Source organism: Acanthochromis polyacanthus, chromosome 2 (assembly GCF_021347895.1).
Source record: "Acanthochromis polyacanthus isolate Apoly-LR-REF ecotype Palm Island chromosome 2, KAUST_Apoly_ChrSc, whole genome shotgun sequence".
Taxonomy (NCBI): domain Eukaryota; kingdom Metazoa; phylum Chordata; class Actinopteri; family Pomacentridae; genus Acanthochromis; species Acanthochromis polyacanthus.
Genome location: NC_067114.1, coordinates 1,395,176 through 1,414,188, shown reverse-complemented (window position 1 = coordinate 1,414,188; position 19,013 = coordinate 1,395,176). Strand labels below are relative to the sequence as shown.

Genomic DNA, 19,013 nt, shown 5'->3' with positions numbered 1-19,013 from the left:
ACCAAAATACATTTATTGACAGTTAATAGTAATAGATAAACAGTTGACATGGTTAAAAGTAATGGGTAGTTGGCTAGAAATAATGGATTACCAGATAATGCTGTTAGCTTACAGATAATGGAAAAGAGAAACAGTACGATTAAGGTAAAGGCTAAATAGCAAATAGTGGAAATGAAATGGACGAAACTAATTTATAAGAAGCTGAAATAGTGAACTAAAAGAAAAGAATGGCATAATATTTAGCATTTAACATTAGCTAAAAAGCAATGGTTAAACAGTAGTCATGGTAATGGAAGAATAAAACAGCCAAGGGGATAAACAGTTGGCACACATAAGACTGCTAGCAGTGATGCTAACATTGACTTCTGAATTGTAAAAACATATATAAAGTGCTTTAAATCTGATTTTTTTTAAACAGCCAACAGGAGGCGACTTCTCTGGTTGCCAAAAGAAATACGATTGTACAGAAGTCTGAGAAAATGATTTTACTTCTCAGTTGATTTATTTCCTCAGTGAACATTTTCCTCATGAGTTTATGACCTCAGATGCTGGTCTCAACTCTAACAACAGCATCTTGTCCATTATGTAAACTATGGTGCCATTTAAAGGAAACTAGACCGTAAGGCAGGATATATTTCAGGGTCTAACTAACTTGTTGTTGGTAATTTGCTACTTTATGGATAAGCATTATGATGTGTTTAGTTTGAAATGACCAAGATGATGACAACTAAACTACCAAGGCTTCATATCAGTGAGTCCATAAACCAATTGGCTTTTTCATGGGTCCCTCCTCCTTTTATGTACAGTTTATGGATAATAAACATCCAGCATTGAGTAGAGCACACTTAAAACATGTTGGGTACTATTGACTACATGTTCATTCAGACTCTTAGGACTTGTGGGGACATAAAGTTGATCTAGTCCGTTTGAGTGATTCAGATCACTCGTGTTTTTTCTGTTACTTTTGCAGCCTCATTGTAGATGGAAATTGTAAGGCTTGCTTTCCCTCCCACAAGAAGCCATTTGCTGCCATCCATTTTGAATCGCATGCAAAACGACTTCAGCAAGCCCTTAAAGTGACCTGAGCCACATAATCCATCACAGTAAACAAGAAGATGGGATTTGCTTGTCTTTGCATGAATCCTCAGTATTTACATATTGGTGCGCGTCTCGTGTTGTTGTCAGTCGCCGCCCACAGGAAAATGTGTTTGAATATCTCACCTTACACATCTTATAGTCTTATCTGTGGTTTCCTTTTCTTCTTTTAGTATCCGGTGACAGTTCATGTCGAGTCATTTTGTGCTGAGAAGTGTGAGGTGTATTTTTAAAGCTCTTTGACTCAGCTCGCAGCAGCACATCAGGTCAGCCATCTGCGCAACCTCTGAGGTGCTGAGCTTCTTTGTAGACATCTGCGAGCACAGACTGACCCCATTTACACAAGAACAAGGCTTTGTTTTGCTAAGTGGACACTTTTAATGCAATGTAAACGTGCTGAATCAGACTTTGAGTGTTGCATCACCGCCGTGTTGATTCTGAAGACAGAGTCCAACTAGACCGTTTGGGAAGGACATTCTTTGAAGCCAAAACCTGGACGAAAACAAACATGATTATTTTTTTATTTTTTTTTTTTAACAAGCGTACATGCAGCTGGAGCGCTGAGGTTCCTGCTGTTAACATAGAGCTGTGTGTTTGTGTATCCAGGGCCAGGAACATGACCGAGCAGCAGGAGCAGAGCGAAGAAACAGGCCTGATCTCCACACAGGACCTGGAGCCCTCCAAAGACGACGACACTCACGGACACTTCAGGCAAAGTTTCCCACATAAAAACACACACTGCTTTGCAACACTTGCTGTCTTTCTTTTTTGTGTGTGTGTGCATTTACCCCCCTTCACACACCATCTGTATCCTGTGCATGGTCATGGGTTGCAGCCCTGGGAGATTTATTTTCACAGCACTCATTTTGTGCTTTTATTTCTGCTGTATTTGATGTCAAACAATGGTCAAACGCTCACACAAGCACATGCACGTAAAGAGACTGCAAACAGACCTCTACAAAGGGTGTCTTTTTTTTTTCTTACCCCCGCTGAGGCCTCAATGAAGAAATGCGCTCTAGTTATATTAGTAATGAAGTGTTTTAATCCACATGCGTCTGCAGACAGAATGCATGCGTGTTGGAGCGTTGCATAAGAAGAAGTGGAGGCAGGAGCAGCGTAATCCTGGGGAATCTGTTTGGGATTTAGCACTGAAGCATGGTGTGTTAGTCAACTCAGGATGAGAGGGACTTCAGCGCTTTTTACACGTCAGGCTTGAATTTGTGCTATATAGTAAGGTGTGTGTGTGTGTGTGTGTGTGTGTGTGTGTGTGTGTGTGTGTGTGTGTGTGTGTGTGTGTGTGTGTGTGTGTGTGTGTGTGTGTGTGTGTGTGTGTGTGTGTGTGTGTGTGGTGTGTGTGTGTGTGTGTGTGTGTGTGTGTGTGTGTGTGTGTGTGTGTGTGTGTGTGTGTGTGTGTGTGTGTTTTATCCGCACTGCCCCACTCATCTCAATACTCAATAATGCTACGTGCAAGATTTCAGATTGTAAACTTAAGGTACAGCTGATTAATTATCACAAAGTACTGGTCACTAGGAAGGGCAGAAAAACGTCAAACTAGATGATCATATCTTTCTAAAGCTGTCACCAAACCCTTCATTATTTGGTAACTGACAATCTCCAGGGCCAAAAACTGCAGTTCCTTAAATGTCCACTGGGGGCTGCCTCCAAAAGCGAGTCAGTCCCCAACCAACCAACCAACCAACCCCCCATGTAAAAACTTTACAGCAGAAATAAACATATTTACAGCCTCATGCAGAAATAGTTTGGTCTCTAGAGTTAATTTCACCATTTATAAGAACTGTAGGGAGGATGGATTTTTAAATAACTTACCCATTTAAATTATATTAAGGATTAAAGTAGTGAGGCGTGTAGCTGCTCTGAGTGACACGTGGGGGCCATGTTTCATTAACCGGACTTAATATTTCCCGTCTGAGCTCTACTCACGCTCCAACTCTTTGTTTAAGCAGCCGCTACACTGAGCTTCAAAACCACTGTCCAGGAAATCTATGAGTGACATCTTGGACAGTTCATTTATCTTTGTGTATAATATAAACTATAGAACACACATAAGAACATTAACAATAATTATAAGTCATCATGTCTCTTATTGACTGATGAGTATTTACTCTCCATTTAGCTCCATTTTGGTCTCCACCAACTTAAATTTAGCATCTAGCTCTTTAACAGCTAATTGTTCACTTTATTCTGGTGCTAACCAGTGAGCATAGTAAGCGACCTTACTAGTAATGGCTGTTGATGTCCATTAGAAGAAGAAGAATCAATTTACAATTTAAAATATACAGTAAAATAGAAAATATGGCAGCATGTAAGGAATACTTCTTAGGTCTGCCATTTTAAACAGCTTATGTACTAATTCACACATATTTTCCATGAAATACTGTTGAATTTTTTCAGAGGAATTCTGTTAACAATTGCCTTAAAGCTGCTACATTATTATTATCAGTCAAATGCTTGTTCCAAGGATTTTATGTGAAATGTTCAGAATTAAACAACCTGCTGTTGTATCTCCTAAAAAGTAACTACCGATATCTTTTTAACAGCTCAAAGTAAAACTGTATAATTCAAACAGCTTAACCCACTCCTGTCACATTTAGCATTTAATAGCAATATTGTTTGCTTAAAGATTTCCACAGTATCCTCATTTAAATGTTTAGGCTTCGCTTAAGTGTTTCAGTATTTCCATTTGGGATATAATGCGCCCTTCAGATGTTAATATTGCATTTCCAGGTATGCAGTGTCCTCATATTTGTCTGAACACTAGGGATGACCGATATTGTTTTTTTTAAAAACAATATCCGATATTGTGCAACTCTCAATTTCCGATTCCGATATCAACCGATACCGATATCTGTGGGCTAGTTGACTAATTCTAGGTAACATCTCATATCTCCGATGGTGGAATTAACACTTCATGCCTTATTTCATTGTGATGCCTCATTGGATGCATTCTCAGATGCAACAAGGCTTTCAGATGTAAACATTGCCTGAGCAAAATTAGAAAACTACTTCAGCTGAACTTATTGAAAAATGCCGTATTTATTTATTTTAATCGTCTCAAACCACAGTTCACACTCTCCCTCCCTCAATGAGTCAGTAAATGCCGGTGAAATCCAGACATTTTTTACCAGTTTTCATGATAGGCAAAAAAACCCCGATAACGATATTGACCGATATTACATTTTTATGCCAATATCGGTCCGATATCGGTGGGCCAATATCAGACATCCCTACTGAAAACCCCTGAATAATGGTTTAAAAGAGAAACATTTAATACCTTCTTTATGTCATTAAATATGAGCTTGGTTAATGCTTTACTTCAAAACATCAGCTGATAAGCTAATTATCACCAACTGTCTGTTCATAATGAGAGCTCTGATCTATGAATCTGATGCTTGGATTTTAAACTCCTGACGAATCTCTGCTGGCGGCCGTCAGCCTCACAGAGACCCGATCAGCTTCTCTCAGTCCCATTTTCTCCTCCTGCAGCTGAATTATTGACTGCCAGTCCACTGCTGCACCGGCCACCGATGGGAGGTGTTCGCTTTCTAATTTAGGATTCAATTTAGGATTCTTTGAGCTTGTAATTAGTTTCACTATTCTGCCTCACAGCCAAGGGCACAGCGATACCCGGACAAAAAGCGCATGCGTGTACACACAAACACGTACCGACAGGAAGGCAGCATTTTGCTTTGCTACCAGGCGTGTAAGCTGAAACACGGGGCTGGTTTCATTTCCAAACCACGGGCATCAAAGACAGCTGCATTAAATGGGTCGATATATAATAGCACAACTTTCTGTATCATAGTTGACATTTTTTTTGCAGTTTTCAGGCCTATAACCAAACACCACATGGCATTTTTACAGAAAGATTCTTCTAAATATTACATATATATATATATATATATATACAACTGAGTAAAATTGAAATTGAAAGTTATTTATGAAGATATTGTCGTAAACCTGTTGAAAATGACCACAGAGACATTCAAAATGACCACAAACTCATAAAATTACCACAAACAGACTGAAAACAGCTACAAAGGGGTGCAAAATGACCACAAAAAGACCTAAAATGGCCACAAAACAGTCTGAAAATGACCAAAAAAGAAATAAAATGAGCACAAAATGACATACAGAACCACTACAAAAGACAAAATTACCATAAAATGACAAAAAATGACAATAATGACCACAGAAAAACACAAAATGACTCATTGAGACAGATAATTGTCGTATAAAGACACAAAATGATGAGGGACTCACAAAATACCTACAAAAATTGGAAAATGACCACAAAAACACCTAAAAATACCACAAATGGATAACTGAAAATGGCCACAAAATGGCCATAAAAATGCACAAAAAATTCCCACAAAACAGTCCGAAAATGACCAAAAAAACCCCCAAAATGAGCAACTCATGTGATCTGGAATTAACACACTTCCTGGAGGTGTTTTTGGAACGGGGAACTTAGTGGAAAGGGATTTATTTTCCATATAAAATGTGATATATTGCCAAAAAAGAAATATCTGTCATGATTATCTCCACTTAATAAAAGAACACAATCCAAACTATTTATGAATCAGCTCATTTTATTATTGTTTAGCTCATTAGAAGGTGGTTGGTGTTAAATTCAGACGTTATTTAGTTCATATTTTAGTGATATCCAATCATTTTTATTAATAAGTGATTGTTTCCATAATAAATAATTATGGGATTTGTAAAGACATGATCATAATGAACATTAAAAACTTTTTTTTTTACTTATAATAAAAATGTGTGCAGATATATCCCATGGACTTCAGAAGTCCCTCAGTTATAGATTGACCCATATCTACAGTTCCAATACATGCACACTGTCTATCCACTGAGCCCTGTAGCACCTGGAAACCTACATCATTTGCTGCTGCTGTTGTGTGAAAACGTCCCGTATAACGTTGGACAAACAAACCACAGCTTCTGAAAGGTGAATCAAAGACTGTTCCTGAGTTTTCTGGCTTCATTGCATTCAATACCATCCACACAGTCTGATGGAAACCAACATCGTTTGCTGCTGTTTCTGTGTGAAAACATATAAAACTGGACCGTTTCCTTCTGGACCTGTGAATCTGAATAATATCTAAAATAAACGCGAGGGGACATTTAGGTGGAGCTCTCCATATCCGTGTCACTGCATCGTGACCTTGTTGATCCTGTAAAAAAACATTCTACCTCCCATCGGTAGTGTGGGAATAGCCTGCAGCGCTGTTCTTCTTCCTCGCTTAGATGTACCGGCGGTATTGATTAAGACCTGGATGTGGGGTAAGAGGCAGAGACAGATGGAGAGCGAGGACCAGAGAGCCGCTGGGTCCCCACAGAGACGCCAGTGTTTTTAATAATCACTCTGTTCTCTCCACCTGAGAGCCGAGCGGCCTATTTATAGGAGGAAAGCAGCAGGCAGGAAGAGAAGCACACATGCACCGTTGTTCAGAGCATGGTCACAAGATGATGGGATGGATTTTCCAGGAGGATTTTAATGAGGGAAGCGGCGAGTTTGCACATCTAGGACGAGCTACATGAAATAATTAAATGTTGGAAAAGGTCAAACAGAGGGTAGTTTATAGCTCTACTGATGGCCTGATTACTGCTGTAATTCACTTTGGATTACCTTTACTGTTGTCTGCTTCTCTGAATCCATCTCATCTGCATTTAAATTGTGTCGGCTTGGCTTTAAAATATCATATCGGTGTCCAGTGTACATCTCATAGCTACTGTGCACAATACACATAAATAAACAGCATGAAAACCGAGATATTCTTGCAGCTGAGGCACCAAATAATCATCCCCTAATAAGTACAATAAACAAAGCAATTTTCAATGATTCAACAACTTTTTCAAACCTTAATTTTTCATTGAATGCAGTTTTTTGGCTTCAAGTTAAGGAAATCTAATTGCATGTTCAAAAACGATAAATAAAAAATTAATTGTGGGACCAATATCTAATTTTAGAAATATATTTATAGTATTAAACTTTCATTTACGAGTTTCATCTGTTTAATAAAAATGCAATATTTGTGAAATTACAATAATTCAAATCATGAATAATTATTTATTGACTTTTTGTTTTCTGAATAGAATTTTGAAGAAACGTAGACATCATCATGCTCATTTTTTCACTTTTAATGAAGTTTAAATAGCCGTTTAATGACGCAGACTGAAGTTTTAATCCGATAGAATCCACAAAGAGTTAATGAGGTTCATTCAGAGCACAACTTTATTTCAAGTACAAATAAACTTTACACAGCGCAAGTTATCTGATGAATAAGATAAGATAAGATAAGATAGACTTTATTGATCTCACAAAGGAGAAATTTACTGTTACAGGGCTCTTAGAAACAAAAAACAGAGGAGTGCAAAAGTCACGAAAGTTCAAGAACAAGATAATAAATATTGCACATAATAACAACTACACAGTAGTGTTCTACAGTCTGATGGTAGTGGGGATGAAGGACTCATCGCTCTAAGTAAGGCAGGAGGGTCAAACTCATCTTAGTCCAGGTTCCACATTCAGGATTGGACCAGTAAAACCAGAGCATAATGACCTATAAATAACCACAACTCCTAATTTTTCCTTTGTTTTAGTGCAAAAATTACAGTCTGAAAATGTTCACATTTAAGGAATTATGTTTCGACAAAACATCATGAACAACCTGAAATTTCTGAAGAAAAATAAGTTCAGTTTGATCCACATTCAGCCTCAGTTTATCATTTCCACATTACAACTTCCAGATCACAGAGTGTCTACAAAGGAACACAACATTTAGTCACTTGGACCTGAACCATGGAGGATTTTATGTTATGATCAATATGACAAGAGTCAGACAAAAACAAGAAAAAATATTACAAAAATGAGACACAAAACAACAAGAAATTAGACAAAAGACACGAAATACAACAAAAAGAGACAAAAAATTAGACAGTTACAAAGCAACAAAAAATGAGCAAATGACACAAACAATGCTCAAAACAACAAACAAAGCAAAACACAAAATTACAAAAATAAGAGGAAAAAACCAGTGAGACAAAAAGGAAACACAAAAGACAAAAACATGAGAGAAACGACAAAAGTCAGACAAAAAAACAACAAAAGAACAAAAGACAATCTAATATTTTACTTTCTGATCCAAACAACTTGTCATGGTCTAGAAATTATTCTAAATTTATAGTTTTACTAATTTACAATCTGCAGTTAATGTCTTCTCTGGAATTTTTACACTTTGAGGGCCGGATTGGACCCTCTGGAGGACCACTTTTGGCCCACGGGCCTCATGTTGGACACCCCTGCTGTAAGGTGTCCAGCAGATCCAGCAGGGAGCCGACAGCTGCAGTGTTCAGCTGTAAACAACATCCACCGACACACACACGCACGCACACACACACACACACACACACACACACACACACACACACACACACACACACACACACACACACACACACACACACACACACACACACACACACACACACACACACGTTTGTTTTTCTATACCGGTGGGGACTTACCATTGACTCCCATTCATATCTAACTCCTAACCCTTACCCTAACCCTAACCTTAACCATCACCAAATCAATGCCTAACCCTAAACAAACGTTTTTGCACTTTTACATTTTTATTAACAACAATATGGCCAAGAAAACGGTGTTGCCACCCGTTGGGGACCTCATTTTAGGTCCCCAACGTAAGACAAGTCCCCACCTTTATAGCAAATAGTCAGGTCAAAGTCCCCACCAGTATAGCAGAAACAAGTACACACACACACACACACACACACACACACACACACACACACACACACACACACACACACACACACACACACACACACACACACACACACACACACACACACACACACACACACACTCCTTCAGCCTCTTCTCCTCTTTCACATTCTGACCCTGTTTGGATCTTTTCTGGGCTAAACTCTGGATCTTTGTCGTTCACTCACTGGATGATTGTTGAACATAGAACAGAGTTTACCCACATGGTACAGTATACACACATTTGTTAAAGCAGAAAAGAAAAACGTGCACGTATTTATCAATCCACTGCAAGAGATTAAAACTTTCATTGCCATTATGGAACTTCCATAATGTCTGTTGAGGAAACAATCCCGGCTTACCGTCCACTCAGCTTCTATTTCTGTATCTGTGGAGCTCGTGGGATTCATCAGCAGATGGGACGTTGTTTAGGAGATTAGCTGCTGTTGTGCCGTTGCTCAGCTATAATTTCATGTTATTGCAGACCATTTTTCAGTGGAATCATGTGAGTAAAATGTTATTAAATGATGCAAAGTTCAGTTTCGTCAGTTAATGTGAAAATAAAACACCTCAGGGCATGTTATTAGAGAGAAAACCAAGCTTTTTAATACTCATTTCAGTTCATATTCTCGTCATTTTGTCCCATTTGGTCTCACATTTCTTCTGTTTACATCAAACTGTGTCACCCATTTGCATTCCAAATCAAATCATCTCTGATAGTGGGGATTTCTCACTCTCACATCAGATTTTAATGGCCCATTCTGCAGTGCACTCACAGAAATCAGCGCTTCCCAGACATTATTATCTTCGGCGTTATCGTGACAGACGCCCCAGCGGTCAGAGTTTGCCGTCACAAAGAGCTGCATGGAAAGAAACGGCAGTCGGGGAGAGTTGTTTGGGGACAGAGGTCACGCTATCTTCTTACCCAGAGGTGCGTCTCTGATCAGATCCAACGGTCCTGCTGCTGCTGGAAGGGAGAGTTTAACATAATGACACCTCGCCGTACACAGGAAAGGACGCCGTTCAAGGAGAATACAAATGTGCTGCCGGTACACGATGCAGGATCACAGCACAGCCCCTTCTGACAATTAGATTTACATGAAGCATTTTTCTATAATGAACTGCCCCAATCCTGTCAGGAGAGGAGGTTATAGATACAACCAGAAGCTTGAGGACGGAAACCAGAAGCACCTAGCTGATGTGAAAATGACCAAATAATAGCATTGCTGTTTGTATAATCTATGATAATGTTTGACTTTTAATACAATTAATATTTCTATTGATTTTAAAATGAGAAATGTTTTGTTTATACTATTGTACAGCCTACCAACCAACACACACACACACCAACCAACACACACACACACCAACCAACCAATCAACCAACCAACACACCAATCAACCAAACAACCAACACACACACCAACCAACACACCAATCAGTCAACCAACCAACCAACCAACCAACCAACCAACCAACCAACCAACCAACAAACACACACACCAACCAACCACCACACCAATCAGTCAACCAACCAACCAAACAACCAACCAGCCAACCAACCAACCAACCAACCACCACACCAACCAACCAACACACAATCAGTCAACCAACCAACCAAACAACCAACCAACCACCACACCAACCAACCAACCAACCAACCAACCAACCACCACACCAACCAACCAACACACCAATCAGTCAACCAACCAACCACCACACCAACCAACAAACACACCAATCAGTCAACCAGCCAACCAACCAACCAACCAACCAACCAACCAACCACCACACCAACCAACCAACACACCAATCAGTCAACCAACCAACCAGCCAACCAACCAACCAACCAACCAACCAACCACCACACCAATCAGTCAACCAACCAACCACCCGGCCAACCAGCCAACCAACCAACCAACCAACCAATCAGTCAATCAACCAACCAACCAACCAGCCAAAATCCATGACTTTTTATGGGTTTTAATGATTGCCTCATAGTGAATATACAACATTAGGAGTCATTGTACACTGTTTTTACAAATGTACTGATATATATGTAAACACATTGTATATGCATTAGGACCTGCACTAACAGCTAATAAAGCTAGTAAGCATGTTCAAGTTTGTGCCAGCTGACTCTATGAGTTAGCTGGAAACCACCAGGGCTGAGCAATATATTCAAATATTATGGTTATATTCAAATTACAGAAGGTGGAATTTATTTATTTTTTATGCAGTTAAAATCTCACGACATCCAACTATAAGTGAAGCATTGTGGTGCCACAGAGATGCACCGTCTACATTTCATGTTCTCCAGACGGTGACGGAACAGGGTTGTTTGGCAGACACCCAAGCAGAATTCAGTCTTTTGTTTCAGTGTAAAATAAATATATATTTAGGGGAAGTATCAAGTATTATAGTACAATTTAAACACCCGAGTAGCTCAAAAGTTGTGTCTAAGTAGAGTCCATCTGTGATTAAAAGTACGATATGGCTATTTTTACTGTTTATACGGGGCATGTTGTCACTTTTTATGACGACTAACCGATGTGTGTTTTGTAAATTATTGACACTTTCTGCTCTTCATTCTCTCATTAATGCGCACCGTGTGACAAACGGTTTCCACAGAGTTGAGATAATTCATTGCAGCACTCGGGAAGCTGTAATTTGGTTCAGTCAGAGCTTCTGTTTAATCGGTATCTTCTTCTGCAGCGACGTGCTCATATCAACAGTGTGCTACGTCCTGCTGTCAATCACCTGCTGCTGTCAGAAGAAAGAAAAGTCTCCAAGAACAGAATCTGTCGCCTCGCAGTCTTTACTGTTGAATAAACGTCTTCTGCTTTAACTGGGACAGCAGCTCGTTTCACTGACATCCTCCTTAAAGCTCTGATTGTACTGTACTTTATCTGCTGGAGCGGCAGATATGAGTATCATGCTGTGACATCTGCTGCTCGCTCTGAATCTTCCTCCTGAGGGGAGTTTGATGCCAGCCATGCTTTTGTGTGTCTTTAAGTGTGTGCGGTCATTAAAAGAGGATGAGATTCTGGCCTGTTGGAGCGGCTCGATATCTGTTTTTGATTACATTGTGCTGTGAAATCGTTAGTTTTGGACGATGATGAAGCTTTCAGTCAGCTGGGATTGTTGTGAAATGAAATGTATGCATACATGCTGCACACGAGCTCGCCAGCATTTGTTGTTCTGCCAGGGACTATTTGTGTCTCATTAAGCTGCCTTCAGATGAATATTTTGGAATGCACTCGGCTTCCTTTGGGTTTTCTGCTGATTTGCAAATGCACATATTGCTTTTATGTTCATTTTTGAAAATAAATGAGGAAACTACACTTAAATTAAGTGTATTTGTCCTTTAATTCCAGGTTTCAACTGATTGAAGACCTGTCCTATGAAGATGTGAAGAAGTGTTACAGGGGCTCGGTGAGTCTAAACCCAGCTGTAACTTTATGACTCTTTCATGTCCAACCTGTTCTATGCTTCATGAAAGTGGCATTCCCTATGAAAACGACATTTTTCCCTTCTGCAGTGCTAAATTCTGACATTGGAAATGAATAAAAGGAGCAATCCAACTGGTTTGGACATGCAAACTCCCCTTTTTGTGTATTTTGGATGCATTGAAGCCAGCGCTTGCTTTTCCTGCTTGCTTTCCTCATGGAGCTGCATCTTATTAATGCAAAAAATGAAAAGATTGTATCTAAATTTACCGTCATGTGATGTTGTTTAGTGGGATCAAGCCGTTAAATTTACAAAATAGTAACAAGTCCATCGTGTTGCACAAAGCTTCTGCCTTCTTACAGCATCATTTATAGTAATATTATCATACTCTTGTAGAAATAATGCAAAAAGCCACGGACTATTCCCTAAATCATCATGCATTGGTGGCTAATGTTAGCCCCGAGCTGCTGCCCGGTGGAGATGGAGCCTCTGTGCTGCTGTAAGCTACTGTTAGTCCTGAGGACAGGAGCTGCTCCAGCACGAGCTATTAATAGAAAGACAAAAACAGGAGCGGGGAGACGACAACAAACTGAGCAGATACGAGTTGAAGGAAAGACGAGATAGAGAGCAGGACAGAGGCTGAGATAATCTGGTGGCAGAGACATTTAGAGCTGCGAGAGGTGGAGGGGACGGAGGTTTTTAGGGAGGGAAGTGTGTGATTGTTCAGTGGAAGAAGAGGAATTTCTGGGTGTCAAAGCCTGACACAACAGAGGTGACAGAGAAGAGGCAGAGGAGGATGAGCAGTGAGGAGTACCTGGGAGGGTTTTCTCAGCTCAGGATGATGAAGGGCAGAGAGAGAGAGAGGGAGAGAGAGAGGGAGGGAGTCAGCCGGGTGCTGCAGAGTGGAGAGTCACTGGAGGTGTATCTGAGAAGAGAAAGAGAAGCTTGTAGTAGTGAAAGAGCTCAGTGGCTGTAAACTGAGGCGTAGCTGCTGTGAGTGTGTGTGTGTTTGTGTTAGGTGTGTGTAGCGTGTAGACTAGAGGTAGGAGGCGGTAACCCGGGGCTGACCGGCTGCAGGGGAACAGTGTGTGTCTTGCAGCAGCTTGCTCCAGGCCTTCGATGTGCGCGAGTGCGTTTGTGTTTACGGCGCCAACGTGCTGAGCCTGGTGCAGAGCTCGCGTCCTCTGAGGGAGAGGGTGGTGGTGCCGAGCGGAGCCGGAGTGGCCGGCGGTGGCGGTGGAGGCGGCAGAGGGGCTGGAGGTGGAGGTGGAGGTGGTGCTGTGCAGGCAGGTCGGTCCGCCAAGGAGCTGCTCATGACTCTGCCCTGTCCCTCTGCACAGACTGTCAGCAAGTACAACTCGCAGTACCACAAACTGTTCCAGTGCGTGCCCAAGGATGAGATCCTCATGAAAGGTACGTCAAGAACACTCTTTATCTGTGCTCTTTTTAATGAGGTTTAGATATAGACAGGATGTTTTATGCCTCTGACTGGTGCCATGCTGTATGTTTGTTTTGTTTTTTTTGAAGATTCTGTTTATTCCAATTTTACCGAGGATGTCTGATATTGTTTTTTTTGCCAATAACTGATATACCGATATTGTCCAACTCTCAATTTTCGATTTCGATATCAACCGATACCAGTATCTGTGGGCCATTCAGCCCTTGTGTCATCCTGCGGGTCAAAATTGATCCGTTTTAAAGTTTGCAAATGTGGGGAAAAAAATCCACAGTGAAACTTCTGATGTCCACAATTTCAACTATTTTGGGAAATCTTTGAAAGTTTTTTGGTGGAAAAAGAAATCTAAAAATGTTTCTTAAGAACATTCACATAAAAATCAACCAAAATCCAATTCACTGGATTTTGGTTGATTTTTATGTGAATGTTCATAAACAAAATATTAGAAGTTTTACTGATATGTGTAAAAATTTTAGATATTTTACGATTTTTTTGGAAGATTTTTCTTGCCAAATTTGGGGGATTTTTTTTTTAAATAAAACTTTTAAGGGAAACTTTTAAGGAATTATTGGAATTTTCTTCCTGAAGGTTTTTGCAAATTTTTAGAAATTTGGTGAATTTTTTGGTGAATTTTTGGATTTTTTCCAGACAAGGAAATAGTATTTTTTGATGCCTGTAAATGAGAACAACGGGAGGGTTAACTAATTCTAGGTAACAGATCTTCTGCGGTGGAATAAACACATCATGCCTCATTTTATTGTGACGCCTCATTGGATGCATTCTCAGATGAAAAAGGCTTTCAGGTGTAAATATTGTCTGTAAAAAAAGAAAACTACTTCAACTAAAGTTATGGAAAAAAATGCCATTTTTTCTCATTGTCTCAAACCACAGTTGACACTCTCCCTCCCTCTATGAGTTAATGCCGGTAAAATTAAGGCGTTATTTTATCTGTTTTCATGATAGGCAAAAGAAACAATAACGATATTTACTGATATGACTTTTGAAGCTCCCCCCGCCATGCGCACCATCACTGAGCCGGGACCTTTTAAATCAAAGCTCAGTACCTTCCTGTTTAAAATGGATTTTAATACCTCGGTGACACATTACTTTTATTTCTTTTAGATGTATATTTTAGTGCTGTTTTATTGCTGTTTATTTTTACTGTATATTTTACTGCTGTCTCTGAAGCTACTGTGCTGTTTTTAAGTTATTCTCATGTCTTGTTGTAAACAGCTATAGAAATGAACTTTGATTGATTGATTTTATGCCGATAATATCGGACATCCCTAATTTTAACATTTTTTTGTTTTTACAACACAAATGTACAAACAAAACAGCACACTGTAAACAAGCATCAACATTACAGGAACAGTGCTGCCAGTCTGGTCAATATGATGGAGCAGCTCAGAATGCAGTAGTCTGGATTATGTAATAAAATATAAATCAAACCTGTTCCCTCTGTTCTCTATTCAAGAGTGTGGCAACAGACCATCATATTACCAATTTAAGTCCAGGTTAGAATCAACTCCCAACACCTTCCTCCATTTCTGCAGAAAAAGACGAGTCCTTCCATAAAGTGTGCCTCTGACCTGCACCATGCTGTACGTTTTTAAAGCTCCTGTTGGTGGCAATCATAGGAACAAAATCTGGTTTTTACATGCTGGAAGATGAATCATGAGTGAAAGAAGTTTTCAAAGTTTCAAACACACTGATTTAGATTTCCAGGGTTCCATCTGTGAAACGCATCCTGTCAGCTCTCAGGCTTTTCTGTATCATTTTTCTTCTCCAGACTTTGTTTTGAATTGAAATATTCGTCTAGAGTAGCTTCCAGTGTTTGAGCAGAGCTGTAGGTGAGCTGGTGTGCCTGAGCTGCAGTGAGTTGTAAATCTACAGCAAACAGTGTAGAGTTATATCTAAACCATTCTGAGCCAGAGAGGGGTTATTTTCATGGAAATAAAAGTTCTAAACATACAACTCTGATATGCAGAGATGAGTTTTTAAGGGTTAAATGAACGAGTGGATGTGAAATTCATGCATCACGGTTCTTTTTCCCCCTCCTGCTGCTTTTTATTTGCTGTAAATGGCTGTCTTGGCACCGTGTCCACCTTTGATTGATCTGGCTTCAGTTCTGCCACCTGGTTAGACTCAGAAAGCTTCAGATTTCAGGACACTGAGCTTCTCCTGCACAGCATCAGCTCCTCTGTTTGCACAGTTCCATCCGATTTACAGTAAACTCTGAAGCCCTCTGCGGCACATCAAAATAAACCCTAAAATGTGAAACTTCAGAGATGAATATTTATATAAAAACACAGAAGAGGCAGGAGAAGGATTTGGAATTGTGTATTTTTCTTAATCCAGCGTTTTCGTCTGTTCTGTTCTCAGTGTACTCCTGCGCTCTGCTCAGAGATATTCTTCTACAAGGCCGACTCTACATTTCCAGAAACTGGTTGTGTTTCTATGCCAACCTCTTCGGCAAGGACATCAAGGTAGGAATGACTGACGGACGGCTTAATAAACTCAAAGTGAGTGAGGAACTTGAACTGAGTGACTCCCAGTCGCAGCCTGACAAGCTGATTGGACAAGTTGACACGTTATTTGACTGAGAGTCAGTCAGGATTACGGGCCGGTTGGAGCTTTTCTTGAACACGTCTGTAGACTTACTGAACCTTTAACCTGCATTGTGATTTTTCCTCTTTGATGCTGTGCATTGTAGCTTTTCATTCATTTCCTTGAAACCAAACCTCTCCTGACATCGCGGTGACAATAAGCTACTTATTCAGACCACATTCTTCACATTCTGGCTGAAATAAGACACGATTCATGGTCTGTCCTTTGGTGTGTTTTAATGTCCACCTCCTCTGCAGCATTAGTCCAGGAGTGTCAAAGTCTGCTTAGTTCAGGGTCCACATCCAGGACCGGACCAGTAAAACCACAGCATAATAACCTATAAATAACCACAACTCCTAATGTTTCCTTAGTTTTAATGCAAAAAAGTACAGTCTGAAAATGTTCACATTTAAGGAATCATCTTTCTACAAAACATCATAAACAACCTGAAATTTATTAAGAAAAATAAGTATAATTTCATCAACATTCATCCTCAGTTTATCATTTCCACATTACAACTTCCAGATCACAGAGTGTCTACAAAGGAACACAACATTTAGTCACCTGGAACTGAACCATGGAGGGTTTTACTGCACGATCAAAACGACAAAAATAAGACAAAAAAACAACAAAAACAAGAAAAAATATTACAAAAATGAAACACAACATGACAAAAGAACAATCTAGTATTTTACTTTCTGATCTAAACAACTTGTCATGGTCTAGAAATGATTTTAAATTTATGGTTTTATAGTTTTACTAATTTTTGCAGTTAATGTCTTCTCTGTAATTTTTCCACTCTGAGGGCCGGATTGGACCCTCTGGAGGACCACTTTTGGACCACGGGCCTCATGTTGGACCCCCTGGTTTAGTCAAATGATAACGGTGTGTCTGTCTTCATGTTTGTCTTCTCATACCTCCTCATAAATGTTGTCTTTTTACCTTTTATTCGTCCCTCCAGGTGGCTATCCCTGTGGTTTCCGTTCGGCTGGTGAAGAAGCACAAAACTGCCGGCCTGGTGCCCAACGGCTTGGCTATCACCACCGACACCGGCCAGAAGGTAAGCACTCCCATCACAGCGGCTATAAATTGAAATACTTACACTGATTACAGCGACGTGGCTGTGATGGAAAAAGAACAGCGTGCAGCTATAGATAGAAGCAGAGCCTGTTAGCGACAGGAAGTGAAGGGTTCTCCACCGTTACTGCAGCGTTCAGCAGGACCTCTTGACTTCTCGTCACACCGACCTCTCATCAGCTTTCAAAGACAGTTTGTACCTTTCCTCTCCTGTCCTTTAGTCCTCCCAACCCCAGAATACTGATCGCCAATCAGCAACAGCAGCACATGTGTAATTCATCTCCAGCTGCCAATTAGCACCGAACAAAAACCCCACAAACGCACGTTAGCCCAGAGGGTGAAAATGTTTTAATGAATTAATCATTTGTATGCGACGAGCTTTCTGCAGAGAGACGAAGGGAAACTGAGTCATTTGAAAGCTTAATTTGCTAAATTGAGGGAATAATATGACAATATTGAGCGCACAAATAAGCAATTTGAAGCTGTGATTCATCAGAAACCTCCCACGATGTTCTGTCTTTCAAAACACCAGCATGTCAGCGTTTTAGCAAAACACAGCTGAAAGTCACATTATTTATTCTGTGTGCGCAGTGGAATGAGGTCAAGCATTAACTGATGCGTTAAACGTGTCGTCTATGTGGATTACAGATATTAGCAGCAGCTCTTTTCTACAGCGTTAACTCATGAATGGTTGTAAATTAAAAGGCAGTTTGGATTTCTGGAGTTTAATGCTTCTGTAGGGGCACATTTGATGCTCGTCTCAGCACATTTTAAGTCATTTTTGTTGTTTCCAATAACAACGTTTTCTAATTTTAGTTCTGTACACTACCACAATGAATTTTAGATGAAATAGTTCAGATGTGGTTCAACTTTCAGCTTTAATCCAGTGGGTTGAAATAAAAGATTGCATCAAAATATGAGAAACTAAAGCATTTTTAAACTCAGTCCCTTCATTTGAGGGCCTCAAAAGTAATTGGGCAAATTAGATGCCTGAAAATGAAACGTTCATTTGTAATACTTGATTGGAAACCGTTTGTTGGCAGTTACATATGTCTGCTGAATTTGGTAGACGTCGGTGAAACATCCTGCCCGTAGTAGATTCTAGTAGACGTTCTGCTATGAAGCCATTTTCCCACATGTGCAAATTTTTCCTAAGTTCTGATGTGTGTGTAGCCTAGCCGCGCTAGACAACCCTCGGCAACGAATTTAATGCTCTGCCAGGGTGGGTCTAGTTACCCTCCATAAGGCTCGAGGCTGGATGCTCCTAAAACTGGCCGGACCAATCACCATGAAGTGTAGAGTCAGAAGGCGGGCGTAACTAAGTGACGACAGAGGCGCGACGATTCTGACAGAAACAACCGGAAACAACTAGCCTAGCCGCGCTAGACAACACACGGCAACAAATTTAATTCTCTGCCAGGGTCGACAACAAAAACGACAACAGTGGTTGAGCTCCATTAGCACCGACTCTGAATAATCTTTCTGTTAACATGTCTGTAATATACT

General features: G+C 40.2%; 1 protein-coding gene across 2 annotated transcripts in view; it reads left to right on the top strand.

Annotated features, from left to right (window-relative positions):
* gramd2aa (GRAM domain containing 2Aa) overlaps window positions 1-19,013 on the top strand; it is a 40,034-nt gene that overhangs the window by 12,414 nt on the left and 8,607 nt on the right. For both annotated transcript variants that reach the window (XM_051936930.1, XM_051936939.1), the window contains exons 2-6: window positions 1,702-1,806; window positions 12,295-12,352; window positions 13,708-13,780; window positions 16,206-16,309; window positions 17,392-17,490. In XM_051936930.1, coding sequence (XP_051792890.1) covers window positions 1,702-1,806; window positions 12,295-12,352; window positions 13,708-13,780; window positions 16,206-16,309; window positions 17,392-17,490 — 439 coding nt within the window. The remainder of the gene's footprint in view (window positions 1-1,701; window positions 1,807-12,294; window positions 12,353-13,707; window positions 13,781-16,205; window positions 16,310-17,391; window positions 17,491-19,013) is intronic.